This window comes from Chenopodium album, chromosome 4 (assembly GCF_948465745.1).
Source record: "Chenopodium album chromosome 4, dcCheAlbu1.1, whole genome shotgun sequence".
NCBI lineage: Eukaryota > Viridiplantae > Streptophyta > Magnoliopsida > Caryophyllales > Amaranthaceae > Chenopodium > Chenopodium album.
This window is the reverse complement of record NC_137837.1, coordinates 60,579-72,185: the sequence shown is the minus strand read 5'-3', so window position 1 is coordinate 72,185 and position 11,607 is coordinate 60,579. Positions and strand designations below refer to the sequence as shown.

The 11,607-nt window shown below is 35.5% G+C and overlaps 1 protein-coding gene across 1 annotated transcript; it reads right to left on the bottom strand.

Moving 5' to 3' along the window:
* Window positions 1-5,072: 5,072 nt before the first annotated feature.
* LOC145628337 (transcription factor Pur-alpha 1-like) lies at window positions 5,073-8,893 on the bottom strand. Its single transcript, XM_081680620.1, has 5 exons — window positions 8,229-8,893; window positions 8,099-8,146; window positions 5,964-6,104; window positions 5,632-5,877; window positions 5,073-5,547 (listed from the first exon to the last, which is right to left on the bottom strand). Exons 1-5 carry the CDS (start codon window positions 8,502-8,504, stop codon window positions 5,395-5,397), a joined length of 864 nt encoding a protein of 287 aa, XP_081536746.1. The 5' UTR covers window positions 8,505-8,893; the 3' UTR covers window positions 5,073-5,394.
* Window positions 8,894-11,607: the final 2,714 nt, after the last annotated feature.

The following is an 11,607-nucleotide window of genomic DNA, read 5'->3' as shown; positions in this document are numbered from 1 at the left end:
AAAGGTCACAAAAAACATCCTGAACCGGAACCCCTCTATGATGGAGTTCCGCCTTAACTGCGAGAGCACGACGCATCAACTTCCATAAAAACAGTTTCCATTTGGGTTGTATCCGCAAAGACCAAAGAGTTTTCCAAAAAGAGCCAACACCTGAAGATGCAAGAGCTCCAGGAAGTTGTTGATTAAGCATAGCATAACCTGTCTTCACCGAGTACCTCCCTGACGGGGTACTAGACCAATACCGAAAGTCTTCCTGTGAAGTATCAGGAAATTCTAGAGCAAGGATAGCCGCTGCATCCGTGATGTGTTCATTTTATATATATATTTACCCCCGTCCCTTGGTCGTAATTAGTAGTGTTTTTGGCTCCTACGAGCCACTTTTATTACTAATTTGTGTTTTCCAGTGCTTTGGTAGTTTTGCTTGAGTTTTGTAGGAATTTGCGTACTTGGAGCAATTTCCCGGGTTTTTCGAGGAGCATCTACAAGTATTGGAAGACCGCGACCGCTTTCGATAGCCCAAGGCCGATTGGAGGGATCAAATCGGTGATTAAGGGCTCGGTTATGAAGATTTGGGGACTTGGGCCAAGTTCGGAGGCCCAAGAGTTGGAGATTTCGAAGCCCATGAGCATCGCCCAAGTCCACTCTCTCCGCCCGGAGGCGCGCCCGGTCGGGCGGGCCAAATCAACATGCGCCCGGTGCACGCGCCCGGCCGGGCGCGAGAAAGCTTTTGGGGAGAAAAAGGCGGGCCCGGTCGGGCGAGCCTTTGCCCGACCGGGCGCGTGTCGTTCCTCAGAGACGATTAGCTTTCCGTTTTGTTTTGTTTTAGCGTTAACTCTTGCTTAGTATTAATGTAATTCTATTAGGCAAGATTAGGATCTCTTATCATGATTATTACTCTAGTTTAGTTTTTTTTTTCTCTCCCTTCTCTCTACTTAACTTTCTCTCTCTAGATTTTATTTTCTTTCCTTGTTCCTCACACTCTTGTAATTCCGCCGTCTTGGTACGATTTCTCCTTTAATTAATCTCAGTATTTTACTCTTTCCGATTTCTGTTATGTCTTGTTTAATTATTATGCTTTGTTTAGTTTTGATTATGTCCGAGTAGTTTAATTCTAGGGTTTATGGGGATCCATAATTAATATGAAGGGGTAATTTATTATTATTGATTATTGACTTTGCATGATAATTTCTTATTGAATTGTTCTAATTCTTTGCAATTGGATTATGAATCGAGCAGATGTAATTTGATTGTGAATGTTTAGCAATATTGAATTGATGAATCGAGCAGATGTTAATTTAATATTAAAGGCTATTTTCAATAGGAACTTAGATCTAGTAAATTGCGAGAGCCTGTTAGATCTATGTTGGTTAATAAATTGCGAGAGCATGTTAATCATGTTATTGTGCAATGTTAATTATTGATTGTTATGTTTTATCCCGGAATATTAATTATTGGTGAACCTGTGACCCTAGACCTTCTTATTATTGTTTTTCTCCCTGAACTTGATCTCCGTAGTTTAATTCCTTTTTACAATAACAATATTGGTTACCTTGATAATTTAGATTATAATAATTAGTTAGGAATAGAAAGACTTGTTTCCCTGTGGATTCGACCCTACTTCCCTATCTATATTTAGTTAGTGGTTTTAGGAATTACTTTTGATTAGGGGATACGACTTTACCCTGTCAATCCGCGGGCACAAACCAGTCTGCAAGTTTGTCAGAGTCCCACGTGTGTGTCTGCGGATGGATAAAATGACTGACAGTGCAATTCCCCGCCATTTGAAGTGTAATTCCCGGTTTAAATTCAGGAATGCAATCATTAACCCATTTAGCCGAGCCAGCCATAGTAGAGCGGCCATTACCAATTTTCCAGTGGCACCCCTGTTGTAACAGTGTATCTGCCCGAAGTAACCCCTGAAGGCCATAGGAATGACGGCCCGAGAATCTAGGGGTAGTATTGGAGTGATTGGAAAGAAAGGTAGTGCGAGCAGAAAAAACTTTCGAAACTAGGAGCTGCGGATTTGTAACAAACCTCCAAACCTGCTTCATTAGAAAAGCCTTGTTTAAAGAGGATAAACATCGGATTCCCAACCCGCCCATGCCACGAGGAAGATGCACGGTATCCTTATTAACCCAATGCATACCTTTGGAATCAGAATGCGCCCAAAAGAACCGCATCAGTAAGGAATCAATTTTTCCAGTCACTGAAAGTGATAGCTCGTAGCAGGAGAGGACATGAGATGCCATAGTCACGAGAATAGAGTTAATAACAATTAACTTCTGCGATTGAGAAAGCCTGACAGAATTTAGGCAATTAATCCTGCCTACAATTTTATCGATGATGAACTTGAAATGATCCCCTTTTTTGCCGATGAAGTCGATAGGGGCACCCAGATGACGATCGAAGACCAAAACTTGTTGCATTCGAAAAATCAATTTAAAGTCCTCCTGAACTGTAGAAAAAATATTCGGGCTAAACTTAATTAGAGATATAGAAAGGTTGAGCTCTTCCCCCGAAATTTTAGTAAAACGTTGTATGACTTGGACAATGTGATGACATGCAGTCGACGTAGCACGGAAAAAAATAAGAGCATCATCTGCGAAAATTAGATGGGAAATAATAGGACTATTCCTTGAGAGCTTGATGCCTTGAAACAACTTCAAATCTTGGCCTAGATGTAACATCCGCGAGAAAATATCCATGCAGAACAGGAAGAGGTACGGTGATAGCGGGTCACCCTAGCGAAGGCCACACTGCGGTTTAAATGGATCCGACGTCGTACCATTTATAAGAGACTTATAAGAGACCGTTGAGAGACATTGATGTATCATTTGCAACAAACGAGCCGGAAACCCATAGGCCTTCAGAACTTGTAAAAGAAAAGTCCAGTGAATTTGGTCATAAGCTTTACTCACATCAATTTTAATCGCTGCTAGCTAGTTAGTACCAGATTTAGAACTATTAATTTTCTCCATTAATTCATGACTCAGCAAAATGTTATTCGTCATAACTCTGCCTTGAACAAAGGCATGCTGAGAATCTGAGATAAGAAGAGGCAGATACTGACGAAGTCTGGCAACCAAGCACTTCGAAGCGCATTTGTAAATCGTATTACAGAGGCTAATTGGGCGCAAATGTCTCACCTCTGCTGGAGTCCCAATCTTCGGAATCATAACAAGAAGAGATTGATTCCACTATATCAAAATAAACCCAGTCTGAAAGAAACTCTGAATACCCAAGACAACCGAATCTCCAACAACATCCCAGTGTGTTTTGAAAAACTCAGTTGTGATCCCATCCGGACCAGGTGACTTACAGTTTCCTAAAGCAAACATACCTTCCCTTATTTCCGAAGCCGAAAAGGGTCTTTCCAAATTATTGATTTGAGAGGAAGTGAGCCGTGGAAGATCTAGTTCACGTAAGACAGTGTCAATTTCGGGATCATAGGGAGGCAAAGTCTGTTTAAGAGATTTCACGACGATACTCTGTACTTCCTTTTGACCATGCTGAAGAACACCTTGATCATCAAGTAAAGAAGTAATCTGATTCTTCTTTTGGCGGGATTTGACTTTAGGGAAAAGTAACTTTGAGGGGCAATCACCTTTGAGTATCCAATTTTTCTTACATCGTTGTCTCCAGAATTGAAGTTGTAGAACAATATTATCCTTCGATGTAACAATATTCGACATATACTGCGCCGCATCTGGAATAGACTGAATTGACTCCCCTTCAATGGAGAGGTCCTTTGAGAACTTTTTCCAATCCACACCCCAGAATTTCTTGTTGTTAAGGCACCACCTACGAATTAAAACCTTAACATGGTCCAATTTTTTCGAAAGGATAAACATCGGAGAGCCTACAGAATTGCTTTGCCATGTGTGCCGGACGAAGTCGTGTACCTGTGAATAGTTAAGGCACCAGTTGTCCAATTGATAAGGCCGGTTGGACGATTGGTGGAAGGGAGAGTCGTCAAACACAATAGCAGCATGGTCAGAAACAAAAATCGGTTGATTGAGCAATCGACTATCTGGATACTTGCTATATTCATTGACGCTAGTTACTTTTTTTTTTTGTTTCAGCTGTGAAATTCTACATGATGTCCTTGTAGTTTAGACTTTAGACAATACAATTCAATAATTTCAAGAGTATGTCCTTGTATCTTTAAGGCTTTATAAAGTCGATGGATTTTTTTTTTTAATAAATTCCACACAACCTAAAGATTCGTTTAGTAGCTAGTTATTGTTTTCATGTTATAATGTCCTAAACCACCCATAGAGATGGAAATAGGGCTAGATGTTCAGGCCCAATACAAAATTTGCTCAACACAACATGAACAAATTATAAATCTGGCGTGGCATGTAGGTAGGTCATGGGTGCGGCATGAGAGACTTGTTTTGTGTATGACTGCGACCCATAGTTAGCTCTAGTGACCCAATGCCCAATGTCATTCCTAACTTAGTATGATAATGGATTGCATTAAAAGTTTGCAAGAGAAAATAAATGATTTTGGATTGAATAGGGTTCTTACATATAATATTTCATTTCCAACAAGAATAATTTTACCAAATAAGTCACAAGTCTACCCATTTATTTGGATAGCCTAACTAAGCTTTATTAGTTTCTTTTTATATATATATATATATATATATATATATATATATATATATATATATATATATATATATATATATATAATGTGCTTGCTCTCTTTCCACACTTGTGACACGATTCAATTCTCACCCCTAGCAAGTGAAATCTCTAATTTCTTCCATCCATAACCACTACTCCAAACTAACCACCCTCATCAGGGATACTTCCAAGTAAGAGACTCTACATATTTCAGCTCCCCCTACTCCAAAGAAGTCATAATAAAATTATGTTTATTCACAGCATCACAAATGATGTGTGTAGAGCATGAAGACATTCTCAAGGAAAGATTTAGCTTACATTGGGAAATATATATATAATTATATAACCCCATCAGTAAATTCCCTTGCAAATAGTCTAACACCTAAAAAAATGACAATACTTCAAATTATCACTACACAGACACCACAGTACACACGACAGAAGTCAAATAGAGCTTTTACTGGAAAGTTCCATACTTGCAATTGCAAAATACAGCTCACATACATGAAGTACACGCATGTTTATTATTCCCAATACGAGTATAAATTTACCTTGCCAATAAAAAAACATTCTTCACTTAGTGCAGCAGTTGAACAAATATTACTGTCCGGATCAAATATAGCAGTGAAAACAAAAATTAAAACGTAACAGAACATCTGAATATTAAGTCACCACTACTTGATCACTAATTGCAATCGAGAGTGCTAAGGAGCATTGACATTCTAGGACCCAATCAAATAAACACACTCTTGAGACGAGCGATTATCTTTGAGGAGGATCTACTGTCCGTACGTTTGCACTTGCCATTCCTTCAATTTTGTCTTTACTGATCTCCATAAAATGTGCCACCATTTCATAAAATTGTTTTAGTCCAGACAATGGAAGAATGATTGATGAACGGTCAGGACCAGCTACCTGCATTGAATTACCAATTCCAAGGGTTCAGAGGATGACAAATGACAAATGATTAAGACCAAAAGAAACTAAGCTGTACATTACCTCAGATATCCTCAAAAAGTGTCCCCTGTTGTTGCTACCAAGGTCGAAGAAAAACCTCTTCTGGTCAACTCTGATAACTTTAGAAGCTCCCAGGTTGCTGCTAATTTCGTCCTGAGCAGGCAGGTCAGCAGACCTGTCAACTGTTATTTCTGTTGCAGGTGTAGATTGAGTGCTGTGTCCCGCGATAAAGCCAGCACCAACATCATCAGAGAGCCCAACAAGACGTTCAGAAGCTTCAGAATTTTGCTGTAGTTGGACAAATAAATCAGCAAGAGAGAATTAAAAATACTCAAGAGAACTAGAAGATATTAATTTCAGAAAGGAAAAAAAACCTGATTGGACATGACGAATAGCCTAAGAGCTTCATTAATCTCAGCCAAGATGTTACGAAATGCAGCCCAGCCTTCATCTCTGGTGCTTCCAGCAGGAATGATGATAGTACTGCGGTTCCTGCTCATGGAAGCTTCAGAAACCTGCAACAATAATAAAACTTAATTTTACAAACAAAACACTTGCAGTTTGTTTGGTAAAAAAATGGATGGAAAAAGAAAGAAACAAAAAATCAGCTATGTTTCAATAATTAGGCGTCAAGGTAGAAAAGGTACGACCATACGACAGAAAAGACTTTAAAAATTTTACTTTCCTTCTCTCCCAAAGTAGCTGGATTTGGATGACTTCTAGTTCCTCTATAATTGGCTAATCAAAACAAAGGAAACCTACCAATAATCCAAGCAACGGGGAATACGAGTAAGTCCAGATTCTTATCATATTTGAAAAAAAAAAAATATTTTAAAAAGTTGAATAAAAGTTCCCCAAAACACCCTCCTACTTTTACCAATCACCCCCAAATCCACATAACGTCTCTGATATATGCAAAAAAGTTCATAAGCAATCAGAACTGGAAGCCCTCAAAACTCTACTCCCCTGACTTTTGTTTCTGCTATCTTCTTTTATTTCCCTTCCCATCGTTTCCTTTCATCATCAAACCAAGCTGTAATAAACCAACTCGAAGAAACAATCCAATCAAAGGAGGCAATTATTAGTTTTGTTTGGGCTGTAAAGGGTGGAAAACAAAGGAGGCAATAAGTTTTCCAAAAGGTGGGAAATAATTTCCTTTTTTCAACAAAGAAAAGGACGTCAATTATCCTCCATACCTTCCTCTTTTTCACTCCCAACTTATCCTTCACCTTCTTACTTCATTTTTCTTCTCTCATACATTTCTTGCAAAGAACTAGGTTAAGAAAAAAAACTACAATTGTCCTTTTCCACTCATAATGTTATTCATTAAAAATCATTTTAAGCCAAACCAAAAGGAGACTAATCAAACCACGCATCCCAACAAATTTCAAACCACGCATCCCAACAAATTTGCTGATAAATTAAGATGTAACCACACCAGAAATGGAACAAAAAATGCTGAAAATCCTAAGTAAATGTAAATGGTAAAGTTAACTACTTCCTCCATTTTTAGTACTTCGTATATGAATCATTTTGACTTGCACGGTTGACAACACACATTTGAACATTAATATTTATAACTATATACTGTACAAGAAAATTTTATTATAAAATGATTCTTTTATGATATACATTGAAAATAACCCAATAACAACTAAGCAATGACAATTGTTAAACGAAGTATATTAGTAATTATACGCAGTCAAAGTTAATATATAAAGTATAAAAAGTCAAAACAAAATTGTATGTATTGAGAACCGAAGTGAGTAAGGCTTTGCTTGGTTGGATGTAAGATGTCAGGAAAATAGTTTTCTCAATTTCACAGAATATCAGAATGGAAAGCTTATTTTTTAGCCCAATTTATTACCCTGTTTTAAAAGGGATACATATTCTCTGCGTGGAAAATGCACTCACCCTCTATCTCTTAACCGGGCTTGAACTAATAGCGGCAGAAATGATCATTTACGGGAAGCCACAGTGCTCTGGCAGTCCGTAGGGAGGTGTGGTCAGGGTCAGCATCTGAAACAACCTCGATGAAGATTGCAGTAGTGTTGTTCTCAAGGTTCAAGACGGCAAGAAATGCGTCCTCTAAGAAAGTGTAAGCAATGCACCAAAACAACAGAGAATAACCAGGCTTGAAAGTGGATCGAAATGATGGAATCGGTTTTTAAAAGAGGAGATGAAAGGGTAGTCAGTGTAGAGGTGGTAATTTTTGTTTAATAGGATAGGATTTGGGGTAAATGTTGTTGTGAGTTTGATGGTTGTAAGGATAAAAATGTTTTTAATCTAAAATTGAGAGTGGATTGCCTTTTAATCTAAAATTGAGTTTTTCATGGAAAAAGGCAGTATACTGAGTCGAAAAGCAAGTAATTAAAACAACAATGGAGTAGTAAAAAATAAGTTGGCAGTGTCGAGAAGCAAGTAATTAAAACAACAAAAACAAGGAGTAGTAAACATAAGTTGGCAGAAAGAAGCAAGATGAGAAGAGAGAAATAAAAAGGTAAAATACCTTCAAAAAGCGGCCCCTTCGGTTTTCGCCAACATCGAAGTAAAAGACCTGCAGGAAAATAGAAAAAGAATTAAAATGATTGAGAGGTAGGGGTAAAGGGTGTCGAGTTTGGAGAATAATAAGAAATTACCTTGGCATCAAGTTGCAATTCCTTGCTAAAAATATCCTGGTCCTCAGAATTAACATAGTAATTAAAGAGATCCAAAAACCAGGAAATTCCATTAGAAGGGACGATGATGGTAGACCTAGTAGCGGAGGTTTTCTCAGAAATCTTAAGGTATCGACCTCTTGGATTCTCCTTTAGATCGAAGTAGAATAGCTTGTGCTCCACCTGCAGCGTCTTGCACAGGAGCTCTACATCATTCCCGCCTCCGCTTCCGCCTCCGCCTCCTGAGTTATTCTCCATCCCTCAATCAAATCAAATCTAATCAAATCAATCACTCACACGCCCTCCGTCGTCAAGATCGAGGCCCCGTGCGCCTTATCGTCTTCGTTTCACTCCTGCACTTACTCTTCTATCTCTTCAAAATATATATTTATTTTTTATATATTTATATACAATTATTGTATCTTAAACCCAAATATCAAAGATCCGAAAAAGGCAATGACATTCTAAGAAACTGGGTATTGTATTGTATCGTTGGTTGTAACTTGTAAGAGGAAGGAGAAGACGAATTAGGGTTTTGGGCCACTCTTATCAGTTCTCACCCTTCTTACTGTATTTTAACTCCCCTCCCACTCGCGGATTCACAACCTAACTACATTGCGTTTTTTACGCCTCCCAAGCCCTTATTCACTCTATTCTCCCTTTCCTCTTTATTGCTTGGAGTTCACATGAGTTATTTCCTGCCCGGACCCTCAACTATCCAACTTGTATGCGGAAATCGGGTTGTTCTAAACTCGAGCTAGGTCCATTTTAAAACATGTTTTATTTACATACGGTCTAATAAGTTTAGATAAAATCAAATAAGTTTATACTAATTCAAATAATATCAATTTAGATTTCGAGTAGAATTATATTCACCCCATGATTTAATAATTATATTTTGGCGTCATGATACTTATAATAATTCTATTATGGTTTTATTTGATTATGATTTGCATTTAAACTATAAATATATTTGTCTTTATTATAAATGTTGATAAGATAATTATAAGTCAAACGAGATAATGATCTGAAAATTTCATCATACACCTGGTCAAAATACTTGTAAAACAACAGAAATACCATTGTATACAATAAAGTACACAAGTAAAATAAGTTCAAAAATGATTTCTTCCTTTGTTTAAGATATAAGACTAGAATAGACCCGGTCTACAATAACTTATTCTAGACCCAACCTTCTAGTGTACCATACGAATGTGATTATATCATACGAAATGTGATTATATTATTACAAAAGTGATTATGTCATCTTGAAACTATTATGTAAATGTATCACTCAAAAAGTGAATTTATCATTATAAAAAGTATCAAATAGTAAGTTACATCATTCAAAAGATGATTTTTAAATTTTATCATCCTAAAGATAATTATATAATCTCATTAAATGGTTTAATATGAGATCAAAATATGACTCACAAAAAGATAATTATATCATCTAAAAAAGTTATTATATCATCCAAAATGTAATTATATTATTTGAAAGTGTCAAATTTTGGGTCTACAATAAATTATTGTAGACCGGGTCCATACAAGACCAATTGTTTAAGATGTTATTTAGACTCCTTTATTTAAGAAATTGATTTATTATTTACATTCATATTAATAGAATATCGTTAGTTAATGAAAATCTATCTCTTTGTATAGAGAGAAATTGATTTTATGTAGACAAAGAAATAATAAATATTTTGAATTTTAAAGTGATATAATGTTATTACATAGTTGTTCAAATCAATCTTTTAATAGAAAGATGTAAAGGATGAATTTGTTGTTACGAGAAAAGGTATTTTATAATATATTTTTTTCTGTTATTTCTGAGGTCGAAGAAGATTTTTTTTTCTATATGTTTTTTACATTACAAATTATATTCTTTAAAGTATGCAGATTAAAAATGTCTTTGGATTTAATATGTTTTTTACATTACACATTACGTTCTTTAAATTATGTAGATTAAAAATGTCTTTGGTTTTAATTATATGAAATATGTTATTTTAATTTGAATAATATGTTCATTTGAAAACTAAAATTTTAGGGTTTGTTTGACATTTTTTTTCTTTTTAGATTTTTATTTTTTAAAAACCAAAAAATGAAACAAGATAAAGATATTTTCACTTTTATGTTGTCAATTTTCAAAATTATCATGATTTTAATAAGTTTGTCTAATTTTTGTTTCATTATATGACAAATATCAAATGAGTTAGAAAAACAAAAAATCTATAAACTGAAAACCACGACGATGTCAAACGAACCCTTTAGGGTCTGTTTGGCACTGATTTGGTTTTCAGTTTTTCGTTTTATTTTTCCCAATAAAAAACAAAACTCGTTTGGTAAATTCGTTTTAAAAAAAACAACTTTCCTCCAGCTTTAACAAAACCACAACAGAAAACAAGAAACTCCTTTTTATTGTTTTGTCGTTTTATAAAACAAAATTAAGCAAATCCTCCTCTTTTCCATCTATGCTCTCCATTCATTAGCCATGCTAGACTAACCAGACCATTACTGTAAAATTTCTCACTTCAAAAGCAATTAAATGCAACCCCAATACGGGATTTGACGATCCTTCAATTTGGGGTTCTAGTTTTCAATCCTAAATCTGCTTCTTCCGATTTGTAAAATCAAATTACAAATAATGATATGAGATTTGTAGTATTTTCAGTGGGATTAAAGTTTCTAAAGCTATACATCACATGTTTCCATGGTGATTATTCCAATTTGTAAATGCTATTTGAAATTGTGAATAAATTTGATTATTCTTTATCTTTTCTAAATTTGATATAGGTTTTTTCAATTTTTAATTTGGTGTATGAAATCTACCATAAACACTCAAGCATATGGCAGCGATATGGATGAATGAATGGTCTGATTAGTCTCTCATTGGGTGGGTTGATAGAGATGATGATGGATGATATTGTCGTGAAAATGAATTAAAGTCGGCCTAAAACTGGTTTATTTTTTTTTGGGGGGGGGGGGGGGGGGTTAAGAGATGCTTTGAACTATAGAATTACAAATAGTATTTATTTTGTTTTGAAAAAAAAATAAAAAATAAAACCTAATAAGTTTTGTGTTTTATAAAAACTAAAAAATTGAAAATATCAACTGATACCAAACAAACCCTTAAGTTTTAAATTTTGAATTTATGGAATTTGAAAATGATTTTTGGTAAAGAAATTCTACAAAACTGAATATTTTGATATGAATTGACATTAAAAAGGGGATAAAAATCAATTATTAATTATCTTTTCTGAAAGCTGTTTCTCACAAATTACTGTGTTCATGATGTTCTTTACAATATCTTTGATACCCAACACCACGTTCAATGCATCACTTTCAACCTTAACCTTCATGA

Bases quoted from the DNA above. Each gene is read 5' to 3' on its own strand.
- LOC145628337 (XM_081680620.1), bottom strand. From the start codon at position 8,504: ATGGAGAATAACTCAGGAGGCGGAGGCGGAAGCGGAGGCGGGAATGAT. The intron at 6,105-8,098 runs GTATTTTACCTT...TTATTGTTGCAG, and splicing joins GAAGGGGCCGCTTTTTGAAG to GTTTCTGAAGCTTCCATGAG. The intron at 5,548-5,631 runs GTAATGTACAGC...AATTCAATGCAG, and splicing joins ACTTTTTGAGGATATCTGAG to GTAGCTGGTCCTGACCGTTC.